Source organism: Eulemur rufifrons, chromosome 1, assembly GCF_041146395.1.
Source record: "Eulemur rufifrons isolate Redbay chromosome 1, OSU_ERuf_1, whole genome shotgun sequence".
NCBI classification, from domain to species: Eukaryota; Metazoa; Chordata; class Mammalia; order Primates; family Lemuridae; genus Eulemur; species Eulemur rufifrons.
The window spans coordinates 31,460,795-31,481,670 of record NC_090983.1 but is presented as its reverse complement, the minus strand read 5'-3'; the positions used below and the strand labels follow the sequence as shown (position 1 = coordinate 31,481,670).

Sequence of the window (20,876 nt, the reverse complement as noted above, 5' to 3'; positions counted from 1 at the left end):
TGACTGGAAATACCAGATTATATGAAAATAAGGGGTTAGGAAAATAAACATTTTGATGGAAGATGTTAAACTATTTAAAACTTGTACAAATAAAAAAACAACTGACTCTTCTACACATTAACCCCCTTCAAGTTTTTAAGAAACTCTGCTGTAGCACAACAATCAGTTAAGGCTGATTCTTCCATATATTACGCACACACTTTTCTACTCCATAAATGTTTTGAACCAGTTCTTCCTGACATTTAATGTCTTTTGTACTTGTGTTTTTTCATCTTTGGTAAGTCTCAGCAAAATGGTTCACAAATTCTTACAGTGATTATGTCATTTTTTGTACTGTTTTTCATCCTTAAAAAAATGTAAAGTAAAGTGATCTCTCTGTGGCCTACCCCACAGACCTGCATAAAAGATTACATATTCTGATATCATGGAATACAAATACTAAGTTGCACTATCTTAAGCAGAAGATCAGTTGGCAAAATTGGTGGGAGGATATTACTATATTAGAAATCTGCTAAACATGTCCTTCCACCTTCTTCCCCCTACTCCCTTCACCACAGTGGTGTGTGTGGTTGACTCGGTTGCTCACCGTGTCTTATCACAAGACTTTCAGGATCAAACAATTCCTGGCCAAGAAACAAAAGCAGTATCATCCCATTCCCCAGTGGATTTGGATGAAAACTGGTAATAAAATCAGGTACAGGCCGGGCACGGTGGCTCATGCCTGTAATCCTAGCACTCTGGGAGGCCGAGGAGGGTGGATCATTTGTGCACAGGAGTTCGAGACCAGCCTGAGCAAGAGCAAGACCCTGTCTCTACAAAAATAGAAAAAAATTATATGGATAAAAATATATATAGAAAAAATTAGCCGGGCATGGTGGCACATGCCTGTAGTCCCAGCTACTAGGGAGGCTAAGGCAGGAAGATTGCTTGAGCCCAGGAGTTTGAGGTTGCTGTGAGCTAGGCTGATGCCACAGCATGCACTCTAGTCTGGGCAACAGAGTGAGACTCTGTCTCAAAAAAAAAAAAAAAAAAAAAAAATCAGGTACAACTCTAAGAGGAGACATGGTGAAGAACCAAGCTGGCTCTACAAGGAATGGCACATGAGATAGCACATGTTTGTGTTGTGTCAAGATCACTATCATCTTGCCATAACAAGCTGAAAATGTCACCACTATCTGGACAGTCAGACAAGTTTCGCTGGGAAAATAGTTTTTCTCTTTGTTTTTATTCTCTGCACTAGTAAGCTAGTCCAGTAATAAATATGTGAGATCTTTAAAAAAAATCTTGTAAGTGTATAAAAGTGTATACATAAGCAGTAGAATAGGCTAAGTATATAAGAAAAACCATCCTATGTACTCGAACTTTCTTTAAATGCAAAGCTAAGGACTAAAGCCTAAAAGGTTGTAATAATCGTAGCAGACAAACTAAAGATATAGAACAGTATCACATGATATAGTTGCTTAAATCAGAGATGACTATGTTTATGAAATTCTCCAAGGTAATACCTAGCGCTGGCCCAAACCTAATTAAAAGGGTAAAAGATCTTTATCAATAAATTCCTCTTCCTGAGTCTCATGCATTTTGATAGGGAAAAGGGAAACAGAAGAGGGAATATAAACTGGCAGGGAAATATTTGTGTCCCACTATATTAAAAAAAGCAACAATGAATCATTTTTGAATATTACAAGATAGAGGATTCTGACAGCAACTGTAAGAGATAGTTTAATGGCCATAAATTCCTCCCATTCCTGTATGCATATCCATCTGTAATGTGACTCTGCCATTCCTCTTATCCAACAATGGAATCTATTTCTCTACCCCCCGAATTTGGGCTAGACTTGTGACTTGTTTTGACCAACAAAATATAATGAAAGAGCCATTTATATAAGTTCCAAAGCCTAAGCCTCAAAGAGGCCTTGCAGCTTCCACTTTCACCTTGTCAGAAGGCCACCCTGAAAATGCCACATAAGGATGCCAGACTAGCCTACTAGAGGATGAGAGGCCACACTGAAAAGAACTGAGGCACTTCAAGAGACAGCAAAGACCACTGCCAACACGTGACTGAGGACATCTTGGATCATCCAATTCAGCCAATTTTCCATGTGAATTCAGCTACATGAGAGCCAAGAGAAATAACAGAGGAGCTGCCCAACAAACCCTACAGAATCATGAAAAATAATAAATCTTTTTGTATTAAGTCATTAAGTTTTGGGGTGGTTTGTTAGGCAGCAATATCAAACAAACTTTAAAATAACATACTTAAAGCTTTCTTGATGAAAAAAATCATTTGAGGTTTTTCCATTGTTATCTTTAATTCACCTATTATAGTATCCTGTTCCAATCTTTAATTCACCTATTATAGTATCTTGAGGTCATACTGACTCCAATGTTTTATTCCTCTATGATTAAAAATAAATTTAAATGTATGAAAGTACAATGGGAAGCCATTAAAGGATTTTGTGTGAAGTGAGTAACATGTGACAGGCACTTTAGAAAGATCACTCTATTAAAAAAAAAAGAAAGAAAATACAGTGGATATGGGGTTCATTTAAAAAAAAGACACAAAGAAAGAAAAGAAAAACAAAATATCACTCTAGTTGCACGGTAGAATGGACTGGAAGGAGGAAAGACTGAGGGCAGGGTGACTAATAAGACTATGCTGGAATGGTCCTAGTGAGAGGCCTACTGAAAGGCTAGAAGCGTGAACTATTGCTGCTGCTTGCAGCTGCTGTTACTACAAATAATATCAGCTAATATTTACTATGTATTTATAACGCACCAAGTACTGTAATAAGAACCTTCTGTGTCTGTTCATTTAATTCTTATAACAACACTTCTTGAAAACTTTTAATTTTGATCTTGTAGACACTATATTAATAGTTGGGTGGCAAGAAAAAATTTTAAAAAACAATTTTAATTTTGAAATAACTATAGACTCACAGGAAGTTGCAAAAAATAAAAAAAGTATCTTTTGCCCAGTTTCTCCCAATGGTACATCTTGCATAACTGTAGTAAAATATCAAGACTGGGAAATTGACATTGGTACAGTCTACAGAGCTTATTCAGATCTCACCAGTTTTACAAGCATGCATTTATATGTGTGTGTGCATGTATATACAGTTCTATGCAACTTTATTACATGAATAGACTCACATAACTACCACCACAATCAAGATACACAACCATCCTATAACCAAAAGGATCCCTCCCAGTCCCATCCACTGCCCTTTCCCTGTTTCCTAACACTGGCAATCACAAATCTGTCTCCATCTCTTTAGTTATTTCAAGAATGTTATGTAAATGGAATCATACAATATGTAACCTGAGACTGGCTTTTTTCACTTGAGACCTATCCTGTATCAATAGTCCATTCTTTTCTATTGCTGCATAGTAGTCCATGATATAGATTATACAACTAGTTTGTTGTTCACCTGTTGAAAAACATTTAGGTTGTTTCCAGTTTGGCGCTATTAGAAATAAAGCTGCTATGAGCATTCCAGTGCAGGTTTTTGTGTGAACACAAGTTTCAATTTCTGAGTGTAATTGTTAGGATGTACAACTTTATTTTTGAAGATAAGAAAACTGAAATATAAATGGTAGAGCTGGGATTCTAATCTGGATAGTCTGCCTCTAACTCTTTAGGATATTTTTAGTGGTTGTAGAAATTGAGAGATGTAAATGGAATCCAAAAAAAGAGTAAAAAGGTAAAGTCAATAGAACTTAGCATTGCTCAGATGAGGAATATATAAATAAAGTGTTAAAGATAATGTCAAGGTTCCAGCTTCAGCACATTAGATAGATGATAAAAGGGAAAATATGAATTCACTTCTAGAGATATCGTATTTGAAAGACCTGCCAATCATCCTCATCTCTCAGGCAATTAGATGTACAGAATAGAAACTAAAGAACAGATCAAGAGAAAACTCTGTATTAGAAATATAGATTTGAAAATCATCTTTAGATGCTTGAATAAAAAAAAAATCACAGTGATAGGGTATAGAATGAAGTGATTTAGAACCCTGAAGAACAGAAACATTTAAGTCTTAAGTTTTATGTTAATTTTCCCTAGTTTTTTCCACAAACAATAAAACAGTAGGTACTGCCTAATATTGTTCATACTAATTTCAGTTTGGTTTTAAGACCCAGTCTGACTCTGTTACCTGGGCTAGACTGCAGTGGCATCATCACTGCTTATTGTAACCTCAAACTCCTGGGCTCAAGCAATCCTCCTGCCTCAGGCTCCCAATTAGCTGGGACTACAGGCATGTCCCACCACACCTGGCTAATTTTATTTTTTGTAGAGACAGGGTCTTGCTGTGTATCTCAAGCTGGTCTTGAAATCCTGGGCTCAAGCAATACTCCAACCTTGGCCTCCCAAAGTACTGGTATTACAGACGTGAGCCATCTTGCCTGGTCTAATTTTAGATTTTATAAGCACTTCATGCTTTCTATGTGAGTCTTACAATCGCCTTATACAGTAGAAAGGACAGTGGTATACTCTCCTATCCCCAATCTCTGTTTTATTTAAAAATAATGAACTAAATAACTAAATAAAAACAATGAACTACAAAAGGAATACACATTGATTAAAATGCCTCAATAGAAAAGAATCTGCACAACTACTTGATCACCAGCAGTTACAGATTCCTTTATTCCTTCTCCACTTCCACTGCTTCCCTTGACCATGCTTTAAAAAAAAAAAAAAAAAACAGGCTGGGCGTGGTGGCTCACACCTGTAATTCTAGCACTCTGGGAGGCCGAGCCAGGCCAGCGGATCGTTTGAGCTTAGCAGTTTGAGATCAGCCTGAGCAAGAGCGAAACCCCATCTCTACTAAAAATAGAAGGAAATTAGCCAGGCATGGTGGCACATGCCTGTAGTTCCAGCTATTCAGGAGGCTGAGGCAGAAGGATTGCTTGAGCCCAGGAGTTTGAGGTTGCTGTGAGGTAGGCTGATGCCACGGCACTCTAGCCCAGGCAACAGAGTGAGACTCTGTCTCAAAAAAAAAAAAAAAAAAAAAAAAGAATCTGTAGTAAGTATAAGTTTCCCTTCCTGCTAAGTATCCAACTCCCTCTTCCCACCAATTTTTAAAATAATACATGGGGAAGGGAATTTAAGGGGGTTAATTGATAAATCTTATAGCAAACAAAAGTCTATATTAATTAAGAATCAAGCGCTATCAAGAGTCAAGTATTTATAATGACAAAAGTGATGGATAAATTTAGTTCTGACATTTTTTGGAGTTTAGGGTATTACAGTGGAACAAAATAACTATTTTGTAACCTGTGCTTTGCCATTCAAAATATTGGTGCCACTTACCATATTTTATGACTACTTTTTTGGCAGCTGTATTTCAGACCTAGAAAGTACCATATTTCTATAAGTAATCAAAGTCATACCTCTCAATATATTACACAACTGAGTTTTTACTGCTTTCCGTAAAATTAAAGTCCATTCATTTACCTTTTCTCACACTTGTTTCCATGGCAGCCAAATACCCAAACAGAAAGACTAAAATTCATAAAGATGAACCATGAATTTCTAAATTGGACCCACCTCAAGGTCAATACATTGGCAACTTCAAGTTTTAATAAATATTACTGAATGTTTATCCAAAGATTAATGTATTCACATCACAGCATTATCGAAAAGGTCCTTTAATCAAGAAAACTCCAATTTTTACTTTCCAATTTTAGTTTAATTCTAGACCTAGATAGCTTTCAGAGACATTAAGAGAATAGGATATGAATAAATATCTGTGCAAAGCAGCACAGGTCTGAATCATAAAAGAAATTAGCTTGGTTTATAGAAAGCAGCTAAGTGCCAAGTAAAAACTAATCCAAACCAAAACATTCAGCACAATTTTTATTTCTGGCAACTTCAGCTCCTGGCTAGAAAAGCTAGCCTAGCTATGACATTAAATGGTGAAAATTTATTGAGCTATAAAAAATATGGTAGATTTGGCAGCCTCTTCCCTCAAGCTAAAACTACTGTTACTGGTTTATACCACAAGTGCCAGAGCCTTGATAGATCAATGATTCTAAAGTGGAAGCCAGTGGTGAAGCCAATCATCAACAGAATTTCTTTTTTAAAATATGTCTACCCCGTTCATATTCTCCTATCATTAAGATTCTCAAGGAAAGCAGCAATGATAAAATAAATGTGTGTGCCTTTTTGAAAACTCCTAGATTATTTTGAGATATCTACCTATTTTTTTATTATTTATTTATTTATTTATTTTGAGACAGAGTCTCGTTCTGTTGCCTGGGCTAGAGTGCCGTGGCATCAGCCTAGCTCACAGCCACTTCAAACTCCTGCAATCAAGCGATCCTCCTGCCTCAGCCTCCTGAATAGCTGGGACTACAGGCATGCGCCACCATGCCTGGCTAATTTTTTCTATTTTTAGTTGTTTGGCTAATTTTTTCTATTTTTACTAGAGACGGGGTCTCGCTCTTGCTCAGGCTGGTCTTGAACTCCTGAGCTCAAGCAATCCTCCCGCCTCAGCCTCCCAGAGTGCTAGGATCACAGGCGTGAGCCACTACACCCGACTGATATCTACCTATTTTTAACTTCATGAAGAATTCTTGAATTAGGTCCAACCCTTTTGCTAAAGACTGTCAATAGCAGGTATAAAGAGCAGAGCTACAAAGTGACAAGAGCTCAGCAGAAGGGTATGCAGGTAAGGAAATGTACTCACAACAGATGTAAGCCACTTTCAGAGCTTTGTGTGCCAGCTTCCTCCAGAATCCACTACACTACTTTTTAAACAATGACAAATGTTCAGTTCATCATTCTGAGAAAAGCACATAGTCTGCTAGCCAGATAAAAATGTAAAAATAGGCAATTCTGGACATCAAAAAAACTAAGAAGACAGAGACAACGAAAGATAAAAATTCTCCTCTTCTGGCATTAAAAGAACAATAACAAAGTATTATTGTGATAACTTGTTTGGAGACTTCTACCCATATTTTATCATTTTAGTTTTTCATTATGTACCATTTGTTTTTCTATAATAAAGCTCAGTCAAGCTGAAAATCTTAATCATTCTAGAACTTAATAAAATACTATAAGATGCCAAAACTGTGTATTAAAAACAAACAAACATAAATCTGAATTGCATGTCAAAATAGTTCAAAGGCTGGATGAAAAATCCAGGTCCATTTTAGAGCAAATGATTATACTCCTTTACAATCACTGTTTCAAAGTCCTTATAAACAGCTCCAATATTGAAATGTTTCAGAAGAGAGGACTTCTACGATGTATAAATAATCATCTAACTACTATTATATGCTAATTTGGACTAGTGTTTCTTAAAATGCTTGGTGATTTCTTACTCAATGTTCAACTTATTGCATTCAACGATGACACCTACTGGTCATTCAAAACCAGCCATTAGTTCTCTAAGACAGCTTGAGTAGGCTGCTTACATAATAACACACACACACACACACACACACACACACCATACCATACCATACATAAAGACAAAGATTTGGTCACAGGTACACAAGACACTACAGAACTGCAGCTAAAATAGAACCAGAAGTTTTCTTTGTGACTGAGATAGCATTATTGTTGTAACAAGATAAAAGACAAAAAGTGAAACACCAAGTATCAATTAAAATTTTTATCTAAAGCATTGAAAAATATCTCAGTACTCTAAACAAACTCTAATGATATATCTTTCCCAAATGATATTTTGAGAGAAATATGAAATTTTGGTTCAGGTTCATATACACTAATATATCATTAATAGAAAAAAATCACAAACTTTTCCTGACATGCAGTACTAAAATAAGCTCAGGAAAATTATAGACTTGCTAATACATTAGACCTTATCTTCTAAGCTAAAGGCAACATTTCAAACAGTTTACATTTTAGCAACTTATAATGCTTCTTTTAAAACTGTTTTTCAGTGAGCTATAAAATCAAGTTTTTGGCCAGGCACGGTGGTTCACTCCTGTAATACCAGCATTCTGAGAGGCACAGGTGGGAGGATTGCTTGAGGCCAGGAGTTCTGAGACCAGGATGAGCAACAGCGAGACCCTGTCTCTACTAAAAATAGAAAAAATTAGCCAGTGTAGTGACACGTGCCTGTAGTCCCAGCTACTTAGGAGACTGAGGCAGGAGAATGGCTTGAGCCTGGGAGTTTGAGGTTGCAAAGAGCTGTGATGACGCCACTGCACTCTTAGTCGGGGCGACAGAGCAAGACTCTGTCTCAAACAAATAATTAAAAATTTAAAAATAAAATATAGTTTTTATGTAGCTTGTCCTTCCATAACACATTTTGAATGGGATTCCTATTTTAATTACATTTCATTGTGCAAACAATGAATTATAAAAACTTCTTAAAACAAAATAATTTATAGTTTATTATACCTGCAAATACACTTTACCTCAATCAAATCAAAGAGGTTCAAAGAGGTACACTTTTTAAACCTAAGAAATAAACAATTCATAACTAGCTTCTCAGACTTAGCGAACTACTTAAAGGTTGACTTTTTCCCCTCAATTCAGACCACCAACTTATTTTCACAGTCCCTAACATCCACAATATCTGGCGGAAAAAAAATCTACCAACTAATTTTCTAATCTTTTTCCAACTTGCACTTACCTTCTACTAGAGATTTTTTTAAGGCTCTCCGCTTTCCTGAAGATTAAAACAAAAAAATGTTATCAGCCTTGACCTTCAAAACAAATTCATGAACTACAAAACATGAACCTGACCACATTCATCACAAACTAGCATCGTATCTTTCAACTTAAGTCCATATTTGGGATACGCTCTTCGTGACTATTCTATCCTCGATGCTATCACCCTTCGCCTACAGAACCTGCTCGGGTAGAAGGCACTGAGGCCAACAAAAAAGTGTTCTGAACCATCAATAGATTGCACGACCTCCTCTTTCAGGAGGCACAACCTAGTTATTTGGGTAAATAATAACCAAGGATTACATAATGTGCAGCTATAAAGAGCTTCCAGCATCTGACCATCAGTACATATCTTTCTCCTCCGTTCCCCCTTCTCACCCCAGTAAATGGCCCTAAGAAGCAATCCCTAGGCTTTCTCTCAGGTGTCTACAATGCCGCGTCCATTTCTTGCTTGAGGCTTCGTAGAAGGAATTCCTCCAGCCCTCACTACACCGTCTTGCCCCCGCCTCTCCCTTCCTCTCTCCCAGCGCCACGGCAGCCCAGCTCCACTACGTCTTAGGTAGGCCCCCGTGTCACCCCACAGGGCTCATCTCCACGCGCCTCGGCTGCTGCCTTCTCCTCACGACCCTCCCAAACTGCTACCTGGTTTACGAGAGGCTCCGGGATCATCAACATTCAGCCTACCGCCTTCCTGGACCACCCTCGTCAGCTCCCCTATGTAGTTTCATCAGCCGGAGAAGAAAAACCATCCTCATCTAGCACTTTGCGTCCCCCAAAGACAGCACAGCCGCCTACCTGTCACCCCGCTGTCTCCGGCTTCCTACCGCCACCGCCTCCCGCAGCAGCCTGCCAACTGCAGCACAACAACCCGCCCTCTCATTGGGTGAGTTCACGCTCTCAACAACAGCCTCACTTATTGGCTGCAGCCTGTCCGTGTCCCTCCCCTCGGTGCAATCTCTAAAGATTCCGATCTCCAAGCAAGGAAAACATTTCCTCTTTCTCGCCCTTCTTTCCTCTATAATATCTCTTAGTCAGACTGCGATGCACACATGTGGGAAAGATATCGACTTTCAGTCCACTCGTGTAATCTCCATCTAGTTAAGGAATCTTTGACTCAGTACCGGAACGTTAAATTGCCTCTCCGCTTTCCTGCCGTAAGGGAGTCGAGATGACAACCTCCATTTCCGGTCGGCTCCCTCTGGAGTGTTGAGTGTCCTGAAAGGTCAGATTGCCGACAGGTAAATTAGGGATTTGGTGAGAGACCTCTTTATAAGGAATCAGGGGTAGGCTTTATTGTGGGGAATTCCGAAAGGGAGAGACTAAATGGAGAAGGATGATGAGGGGGGCAGCTCAAGAGGGAAGGGGGTCGAAGAACTAGCGGGAGAGAACTATGAAGTCCTAATTTAGAGCTGCGGTAGGTAGGGGTGGTTGGAGAAAGAGTATTACCGTGATTGTTAAATCCATGTTCTTTTTCCTGCCTGTGCCACACGCAACACTCCCCGCCCCGTGGTGTTTTGGTTTTTTGTTTTGTTTTGGTTTGGTTTACCTTTGAATCGAACAAAGGCAGAACAGCCCCAAGACCGAAAACGTGTAAAATAGTAATCATTGTAATTGCTGTCTCACAGACTTGTATGGTTTTAATTAATATTTTCGTGGTATAATTGTTTATGATACAATGTTAAAGTGAAAAAGAGCAGGATTCAAAATCGCATCCATTTTTAGAGTGCCAGCTATTTCTAAGTTGCATATATGTAGGAGCAGGGACGAGAAGGGACACTAAAAGTGGAAACAATTCATTTGGTTTTAAATTTTCTAATGTTCTGACAGCATTCACAACTTTTAAAATGAGAGGAACTTAGGATATATAGTTGAAAGTCCTTGGTAAACTAAAATTTCGTGTAGTGGATGTGGCATTATCCCTTTTTTTTTTTTTCTTTCTTAGGGTAAGTTTACCAGCACTTTTCCTGTGCTAGAGCCATTTTCTTTTAGTGGAAGTTGATCTCCACCAGACTTTTAGGTTCACTTCAGACATAGGCAGATAGTTTTTAAAATGTTCATGACTATATATTCTCTCTTTATTGAACTAATTTCTTTACTGTTCTTATTTGAGCAGCTCTGAAATGGAAATAACAACCGTTTTTGAGTCCTCCTCACAATTTAAGTCACTTTTTCTAATTTTATTTTTTTATTGTCAAGTATACATAACCGAAGAGTGTATAAAACATATATGCATTTTAATGAATTATAATTTAAAAAATGCTCATGTAACCACCCCTTAGGTTCAGGAATAAAACATTGTCAATAAGTTAGAACATGCATTCTTAACAGGGGATATTGCATATAGGGGTAGAAATTGGTTCTTGGCGGGGTGGTAGGGATTCTTAGTTACTGCAATGATTTGTGTCCCTCCAAAAGGCCACAGTACATAAGCAAATATATGGTATATCTGTGTGTTAAAATTTCATTGAGGGGGAGCATGATTAAGAAAAAAAAGTCTTAAAAGGTTTTTTAGAAGGATAGTAATTAAAAATTGGTTGAACAACACTACCTTAGAAGCTTCCTGCCTGGTACAGTGATTTATGCCCATAATCCTAGCACTTTGAGAAGTGGAGGCTGGAGGATTGCTTGAGGCCAAGAATTCAACCTGGGCAACATAGCAAGACCCTGTCTCTATCAAAAAAAATAAATAAATAAAGACACTCCCTGTATAAGTTTCTGTGATTTCATCGAGTATACACCAAGAGGTAACCATTATCCTGACTGGTGATTACCAGTTTCTTGTTTTCCTTTAGTTTTTCCATCTATAATGCAATCCTAAAAAATGAATTGGGAGGTTTTTCAATTTAATTCAAGTCCATGTAAATGGGATCAAAGTGCATGTATTTTTTTTCTGACTCCCACCTTGCTCATTATTATATTTGTGAGATCCATTCATACTTTTACATGTTTTTTGTTGTATGATATTCCATAATATGACTATACCATAATCCCTGTATTCTTATTGGAAATTTGGGGTGTTTACAGTTGGGAACTAACATAAAAAATGTGGCTGTAAAGAGTCTTATAAAATATATCTCTTGTTATGCACATGCAAGAGTTTCTGTAGTGTAGTGCTGCCGGATAGAAATATAATGGAACCCACATATGTAATTTTAAATTTTCTAGTGGTTTTATTTAAAAATTTAAAAATGTAAAATTAATTTTAATAAAGTATTTCATCTTATCCAATATACTCAAAATATCATTTCAAGATGTAATCAGTATTAAAATTACTAAGTTTTCATAAATACAAACACTTGATCTGTGTTTCAATTTACAGTTGAAAAAGTAGATTCACGTACCCAAATTATTCCAAACACACCTTAATATTTTCCAGTAACTGATTTGAGAATCTGTTTTAAGGTTAAAATTAATTCAAATTAAATTAAATTTCCCAGTTCCTCAGTTGCACTGGCTACATTTCAAGTGCTAGTGGGTACCCTTTTGGACAGTGCTGATCTGGAGCATGTATAGCTAAGAGTGGAATCATTGGCCATAAGGTATTTGAATGTTCAACTTTTCTAGGCCATGCCAGTTTTTCAGAATGGTTGTGCTAAGTAACATTTTCACCACCTGGGTGTGAAAGTGGAAGGCACATCACAATGTGTTTTCCCCAGTTCTCACAATCTTGCAAGATAGGTTTTATCCTCGTGTTACATGAAGAAACTGAAGTTCAGAGAGATTAAGGGGTTTGCCTTGGATTTCACAGATATTAATAGTGCAAAGTAGGAGAATTCCAAACTCTTTCGCTTTAAATGGTCAGGATATCATTGATTTGTGGCTATTCTGAAATAGAAATAATTTTTCAGGAAAATGAAAAGTTCCCTAGAAATAGTGTTGTTCAACTTTTCATTCGTTTTGAAAAGTAATTTAAATATATTATATTTGGTAAATTTCTATAAAAGGACCCTTTCTGAAATATTTTTATTAGGTAGAAGAGAAAACACATTAAATTTATTTTTTAAAATTTGTGTAGGGTATGTATACTTTCTTGGCTTTTTCCCAAAAATTTGTCTTCCAAATTACTTAATAGTTTGAGCGCAATAATATTGTAACTTCAAGATAATCTTCTTTCCATGGTAATGTTTCAACTTTAATTTCAAAAACTATTTTATCAAAATTTTTTGAAGCTTTGTCTTGTAATTTCTCTCAAGTACATTGATACTCAATTAGGGTTAGTATTCTAGAATTGACACTTGTCAAAATAAGGGTTTGTCTTGGAATCTGTTTAAACATTTTTTAAATGACACCTTATTTAAAAAAAAAAAATTTAAAACATGGTGTGTAGAAGCCAAGACATTGTCATTCTAAATAAATGCTTCTAATGTCTTTTGTAATAACTATTGAATCTTAAGTCAGTCTGAAATCTGAAACCGTAATTTTTCCCTTCATATTGAATCTACCAAATAACAATAAAATAATGGATTAAATGTTTCATTCAAAGGTGTAAGTTTTATAGTTTTAACTTGTGTTTGGTGGATATTGGTTTTCATTCTGTTAAATGTGAAAATCATCAACATAATGTTTGGTGATATCTTAACATGTTTATAAATATTGAGTGTTGGTTAATTTTTCAGAATTACTATGTACAATTTTTTTCTCATCTTGGAACTATTTAGTGAAATGAACATTTCACATAATATGTATTTAGTATACATCAATAATTAGCTCTGTCTTCTGTTAATAAAATGCAGTATAAGAAATCCTACCTTGTTATTGGGCCTGTTCATAGTTATCAATGCAGATATGGTAATAATTTTTTGGTTTGGTGTTATTTCTGGAGAGCAGTGATTATTGAATTGCAACTGCTAACCTTATACACATCATAGTATGATTAATTCATCCCCTTTAGTTTGAAATGCATAGCAATTTAAATGGGCATTGAGCTGAAGTTTATTTTTACATTATCTATAAAAATAATGCTAGTAAAACTGAAGTCTTTGTAAAACATTGAGGACATATTTAAGGAAGCAAATTTAATGATTAAAAAGGGATCCTAAGGTCTCTGTTGGTTCAGTTCAGGGATCAGCAAACTGCAGCCTGTGGGCCAAATCCAGCCCACTGCCTGTTTTTTGTAAGGACCATGAGCTAAAAATGATTTTTACAGATGAACATTTGCTTTACTAAGTAACACTAACTTTGAGCCCCAGTTAAGCCAAATAATGCCCCTAAAAAAGGGAATTTTATTTTTATTTTTATATTTTTTTGAGACTATTGCTCTGTCGCCCTGGCTAGAGTGCAGTGGCATCATCATAGCTCACTGCAGCCTCAAACTCCGGGGTTCAAGCAGTCTTCATGTCTCAGCCTCCCGCGAGTAGCTGGGACTACAGGTGCACACTCTAGCACACCCAGCTAATTTTTTCTATTTTTAGTAGAAAAGGGATCTCACTCTTGCTCAGGGTACTCTCGAACTCACCTCAAGTGATCCTCCCACCTCCCCAAGTGCTAGGATTACAGGTGTGAGCCACCACGCCCACCCCAGAATTCTATTTTTTTAATTAAGATAGCAGTAAAACCAAAATTGTATTCATTTATTAGTTATGATATTTCTAATTTTATCAATAAAATATTTACAGAAATTTGTTTTCTCTCCTGTTATATATGTACTTAACATAATGGCCTGATTTTAACACTTTTGCCCACAAAGCCTTAAATATTTCCTATCTGGCTCTTTACAGAAAAACTTCATGTAATCATATGTATTTAAAAGCAATAATACTGCATTCTAAAGAAAGCAAGTTAACCCAGTTTATACAACTTTTTGTTATGCGTATCTATGTATTATGAAAGGATTGAGAAGAGGAAAACAATATTGCTAAGAAGTTAGGAGCAGGTTTCTGAAATCAAACTACAAGGTTCAAGTCCCAATTTTACCATTTACTATTTTTGTTACCTTTGGAACGTTATGTAATACTTAACTTGGAGTCTTATTGTCTTCATCTGTAAAATGGGGTTAATCATCATTTAAGTTTAAACAGTTGATTTAGAAGTAATACATGTAAAGCATTTTAGCATAGTGCACGTGGCACATAGGGCTCAATAAATGTTTTCTATTATGAAGGAAGGAACCAAATAATAAAAAGGGTTATCTCTGGTGGGGTTACTGATTATTTTTCTTTTTTATATTTTGTATATGTGTATTTCCTAACTGTGAACATACACTAGTTATGTAATAAGGCACTGTTTTATAAAATTTTTTAACTAGAATTTTCAAATATTTAAATTGGCTGTTTTTTTAAAGCATTAACTTTAAATATTTCACCTTAAATAAATTTGGGTATTTGATATCTATAGTCTGCATGTTTCTCACTTATGTTAATCTTTTCCTGTAGACATGGCCCACGGACATGGACATGAACATGAACACAGACATAGTAAAATGGAACTCCCAGATTACAAACAGTGGAAGATAGAAGGGACACCATTAGAAACTGTCCAACAGAAGCTGGCTGCGCAAGGACTAAGAGATCCATGGGGCCGGTAAGATGAATTAAGTAATTTAGATAGACTTTATCCTAGAGATCAGTCTCTGTTCTTTTTCAATGTATTCTCCTTAAAGAATCATGAAAAATGGCTTTTTACGTTAAAGTTTTAAAATCAGCTTTGTTGAAGTGTCATTTATATGCAATAAAATTCACCCATTTTACATATGTAATTCTATTAGTTTTGACAGGTGCATACAATTGTGTAACCACCACCATAGTCATGATACAGAATATTTCTATCATCCCAGAAAATTCCTTCATGTCTTTTTGCAGTCAGTACTATCCTACCACTGGCTCCTAGCAATCACTGATCTGCTTTTGTCTCTGTAGTTTTGCCTTTTTTAGAATTTTATACAATTAGAATTGTATAATTATTTTGTTCTGGCTTCTTTCACTTAACATAATGCTTTTAATACTTATGCACATTGTTGCTTCTGTCCATAGTCCTTCTTTTTTATTACCTTTTTATTTTATATCCATTGTATGGCTATACCTCATTTTGTTTGCCATTTACCATTGAGGTTGTTTCTAGCTTTTGGCTATTTTGAGTAAAGTTGCTATAGCCATTCAAGTAGAAGTCCATGTGAACATATGTTTTCATTCTCTTGGGTAAATACCTAAGAATGAGATTCCTGGATCATATGATAAATGTATGATTATTTTTATAAAAAACTACCACTTTCCAAAGTGGCTGTACCATTTTGCATTCCCATCAGTAACGTATGAGAATTTCAGTTGGTCAATGTCCTTATCAACACTTAGTATTATCAGTCTTTTAATTTTAGCCATTCTGGTGAATGTAGTAGTAATAACTCCTTGTGACTTTAATTTGCATTTTCGTAAAGACTGATGATAATGAGAATCTTTTTGTGTGCTTATTTGCTGCTTTTATATTTTCTTTGGTGAAATATCTATTCAAATATTGCCCATTTTATTTAGCAGGGTATTTATCTTCTCATTATTGAATTATAAGAGTTCTTTCTATATTTTGAATATAAGTCTTTATCAGATACAAACATTAGCAAATGTCTTTTCCCAGAATGTTGCTTATCTTTTTATTTTCTTAATAATGTCTTTCAAAGTGTTTTCAATTTTGACAAATTCCCAGTGTAGCAACTTTTTTCTTTTATGGTTCATGCTTTTTTGCACCCTAAGATTGTCTCCTATGCTTTCTTTTAAAAGCTTTCTTACATTTAGATATGTGATCCATTTTGAGTTAATTTTTGTGTCATGTGAGGTAAGGATGAAGGTTAATATTTTAACATATGGACATCCAGTTGTTCCAGCACCATTTATCTTTCCCTCATTGAACTAACTTGACACCTTTGTCAAAAATCAGTTGACCATATATATGTGGTTTGTTTTGAGACTCTATTCTGTTACCCTAATCAATATGTCTACCCTTATACCAATACCACACTGTCAGGTAGTAGTAGATCTCCAACTTTTTTTTTTATTGTTTTAGCTATTCTAGGTCCTTTGCATTTACATATAAATTTTAGAATGAGCTTATCAATTTTTATAAAAAGCCTATTTGGATTTAATTAGAATCACATTGAATCTGTTTCACATAGATTCACAATGTAAATCTATTTCATATCCACATTGATTCAAATTCACATCAAATTGGGGTTAAATTGATGTCTTAACAATATTGAATCTTCCAGTCTGTAGACAACGTAGGTCCTCTTTAATTTTCTCAGCAGTATTTTGTTGCATTACATGCAGGTCTTGCACATATTTTGTTAAATATATTCTGAATTATTCCCTTTTTTTATGCTATTGAAAATGGTATTTTTAAATATCAATTTCCAATAGTTTGTTGCTAATATTTAAAAACACAACTGAGGCCAGGCATGGTGATTCATGCCTATAACACTAGCACTTTGGGAGGATGAGGCAGGAGGATCATTTGAGCCCAGGAGTTTGAGACCAGCCTGAGCAACATAGTAAGGCATTGTCTCTACAAAACAAAAAAACATTAGCCAGGTGTGGTGGCATGTACTTGTAGTCCCAGCTACTTAGGGGGCTGAAGCTGGAGGATCGCTCGAGCCCAAGAATTTGAGGTTGCAGTGAGCTATCTACTTACATACTAGCTTGGGCAACAGAACCAGACTCTGTCTCAAAAAAAATAAAAATAAAGACACTATTTGACTTTTGTATATTGATTTTATATCCTGTTACCTTGGTAAATTTACTTCTTAGTTATAGTAGATTTTTTCACAGATTCCTTAGAAATTTCTTCATAAATGATCATTTTGTCTACAAAGACAGTGTTAAGGTCTTCCTTTTCAGTGTGCAAACTTTTTTTTTTTTTTTTTTCCTTGCATTATCGCACTGGCTCGCACTGGTGGTATGTTTTGGGGGTTATTTGTTTGTTTGTTTTTATATTTTTTTCTTACCACTACCATCTGTGGTCAGATATAATGTTGAGTAAAAGTGGTATAAGCAGGCATCCTTGCTTTGTTCCTTACTGGGAGAAAGCATTCAGTCTCATCACTATGATGTTAGTTGTTGGGTTTTCATGGATATCTTTTATCAAGATAAAGAATTTCCCTTCTATTCCTACATTACTGAGAGTTTTGTTTATCATTATTAAGTGTTGAATTTTGTTAAATGCTTTTTCTACATGTTTTTCTTTTTTATTCTGTTAATATGGTGCATTAATGGCTTTTATTGATTTTTCAAATAATAAGTCAATCTTGCATTCCTGAGGTGAACCCTACTTCATCATGATGTATTATCCTTTTTGTGTATTGCTGCATTCAGTTTTCCAAAATTTTGTTATGAATGTTGCTGGGTGTAGTAGCTCACACCTATGATTATCTACCCAAAAGAGCAAAAGACATTCTATAATAAAGACATCTGCACCCAAATGTTTATGGCAACACAATTCACTATTGCAAGGATGTGGAAACAACCCAAGTGCCCGTCAATTCTTGAGGAGATTATTAAAATTTGGTATATGTATACAATGGAATATTACTCAATTGTAAGAAATGACAGTGATCTAGCACCTCTTATATTTTCCTAGATTGAGCTTGAGCCCATTATCTGCAGTGAGGTATCACAAGATCTGAGGAATAGCCTCCACATGTACTCGCTATCAAATTGGCACTAACTGATCAACACTATGGTGCTCACATGGTAGTAATATTCTCCAGGGATTAGGGGATTGGAGTGGGGGGTAAACTCACAACTAATGGACAGGATGAGCATTGTAGAGGGGAAGGATATGCCTCCAAACCTCCTTTGGGTGAGGCAAAGACATAAAATATAACCAAAAGATATTTGCACTTCTGTGTTTATTGCAGCATTATTCACAATAACTAAAATATGGAATCAGCTTAAGTGTTTATCAAGGTATGAATGGATAAAGGAAATATGGTATATATGCACAATGGACTATTATTTAGCCATGAAAAAGAAGGAAATTTTGTCATTTGCAGAAACATGGTTGGAACTGGAGGACATTATTTTAAGTGAAATAAACCAGGCATAGAAAGACAAATATTGCATTTTCACACTCATATGTGGGACCTAAAAAAAGTTGATCTCATGGAGGTAGTGAATAGAGTGGTGGCTACTAGAGGTTGGTAAGGGTGGTGGGAATGGGTAATACTGTAAAATAGAAGGAAAAAGTTCAACTGTTCAATAGTGCAATAGGGCAACTATAGTTAGCAATAATTTATTATAGTCAAAATAGCTAGAAGTTTTCAAATGTTCCCAACATAAAGCAATGATAAATGTTTGAGATGAATCATGTCACAATTACCCTGATTTGATCATTATACGTTATATGCTTATGTCAAAATATAACATGTACTCCATGAATATGTACAATTATTATGTATTAATAAATAATTTTTTAAAAAAAGAATGTTGCTGGGTGCAGTAGCTCACACCGGTGATCTCGACACTTCAGGAAGCCAAAGCAAGAGGATCGCTTGAGCCCAGGAGTTCAAGACCAGCCTGGGCAACATAGTGAGACCCCGTCTCTACAAAAAAATATTAATAAAAAAATGAGCTGGGCATGGTTGCAGGCGCCTTTAGTCCCAGCTACTCAGGAGACTCACTTGAGCCCAGGAATTTGAGGATTCAGCAAGCTATGATGTTGCCACTACACTCTAGCCTGGGCAACAGCAAGACCCTGTCTCAAAAAAAAAAAAAAGAATATTTGCATCTGTGTTCATGAGGGATATTATTCTGTAGTTTTTTTCCTTCTAACATCTTTGTCTGGTTTTGCCATCTAAATGAGATCTGATTAGCTCTCATATTTTCTAGTAAGTCAGATTTTTAGAGTTAGGTGGTTTTTGTTTTGCGTAACATGATTTTTTTTCACTGACTTGGTCCTTATCTGTGAGAGAAGACTTTTTCCCTAAAGCTTTCTGACTTCTGTTTACTTCTCTATTCAGAGTACTCATAAGAGTGATTGCCAGAGCAGGAAATCAGTCTTCTAAAGTTCAGGTTGCTATGACAGGGAAAAGCTGCAATCCTCTTGAATACTAATAATGATGTCAAGTGTTATACACTCCTGTGCCAAAATATATCATACATGAACCTGTTTAATCTTTATAACAACACTGTAAAGTAGATAGTAATCATCATTAAATAGAAGAGGAAGCAGACCCTGACAGGTTAAGTACCTTGCCCAGCCTGAAAGGGTAATAAATCTAGTGTAAGTGGCAGAGCAAAGATTAATACTCAAGTCTCTAACTTCATCTTTCATTTTGTATGATATTGTAATGACTAAATATGAGCAGAGCCACCCAGCTGACCTGTGACAGATAACCTGAAGTAAGTCTTGCATTTGAGAGTTCTGTAAACTCCTGAGCAGTGTGACTGTGAAATGTGAAATCATTAAGTGGTTTTTTTTCTATTTTATATGTGAGACTTGGGCATGTATACTTAATTATCATATACCACAGAAAGATTCCTATTGTGATCCACTTAGCTTATATAGGGTTGCATTTAAGTATGTTAGAAAGATGAAGATTCAGTTTGTTTTATTCAATGAATGTATACAAGTTTTGTGTGATTTTAATTTTTCTCTTTTTTTCCCCTAGCAATGAAGCTTGGAGATACATGGGTGGCTATGCAAACAATGTTTCCTTTGTTGGTGCATTATTAAAAGGATTCAAATGGGGATTTGCTGCATTTGTGGTAGCTGTAGGGGCTGAATATTTCCTGAAGTCCCTGGATAAAGATGAGAAGCATCACTGAAGATAATCCTGGAAGTATCTTAGTGATTTCTTCACTGTAGTCTACTTGTATCTGTTTGTCCCTTAAAGAATATAAGTAAGATTTAATAAAGAAAAGCATATACCAGTCTCTTTTTGTCATTCTTAAAAATTATCTCAAGCCATATCAGATTTGATTTAGAATACGTCAGGGGTTGGGGACCAGCTCAGTGCATTCTGCATATAGCAGGCAGCCAGCATATTTTTCACTCCACAAATGGATATGTTCTAAAAGGTTTTTAAATGGGAGTTGGCTTTGCTGTTTTTACCATCCGATTCAGGTCATTAGGGGGATCTAGATTATACTATAAATACTTGCTGCCCAGTTCTGGTTGCCACATGGATGCATCATGTTTATTTTTCTTTACTGTGGTATTTTCTACTCTTGCCTCAGCAGCCTTCATTGTTCCCATGTTGTGAAAAGCCTTACATTTTTTTTCTTCTGTATTACTAACAATAAAG

At 35.8% G+C, this 20,876-nt stretch overlaps 2 protein-coding genes across 3 annotated transcripts in view; one reads left to right on the top strand and one right to left on the bottom strand.

The window, feature by feature from the left end:
• The window catches only part of HYCC2 (hyccin PI4KA lipid kinase complex subunit 2), a 63,299-nt gene extending 53,840 nt beyond the window's left edge, over nt 1-9,459 (bottom strand). Inside the window, exons 1-2 of the mRNA XM_069487220.1 lie at nt 9,446-9,459; nt 8,613-8,648 (exon numbers count right to left, since the gene is read on the bottom strand). The gene's annotated coding sequence lies outside the window, so the exon portion shown is untranslated. The remainder of the gene's footprint in view (nt 1-8,612; nt 8,649-9,445) is intronic.
• A 163-nt stretch (nt 9,460-9,622) lies between these two features.
• Nucleotides 9,623-20,499, top strand: NDUFB3 (NADH:ubiquinone oxidoreductase subunit B3). Of its 2 annotated transcripts, none has more exons than XM_069468784.1 (3): nt 9,623-9,872; nt 15,022-15,169; nt 20,241-20,499. In XM_069468784.1, exons 2-3 carry the CDS (start codon nt 15,024-15,026, stop codon nt 20,395-20,397), a joined length of 303 nt encoding a protein of 100 aa, XP_069324885.1. In that variant the 5' UTR covers nt 9,623-9,872; nt 15,022-15,023; the 3' UTR covers nt 20,398-20,499. The 2 variants fall into 2 exon arrangements, with proteins under 2 accessions (XP_069324885.1, XP_069324878.1); XM_069468777.1 differs by having other exon boundaries at nt 9,623-9,888.
• Nucleotides 20,500-20,876: the final 377 nt, after the last annotated feature.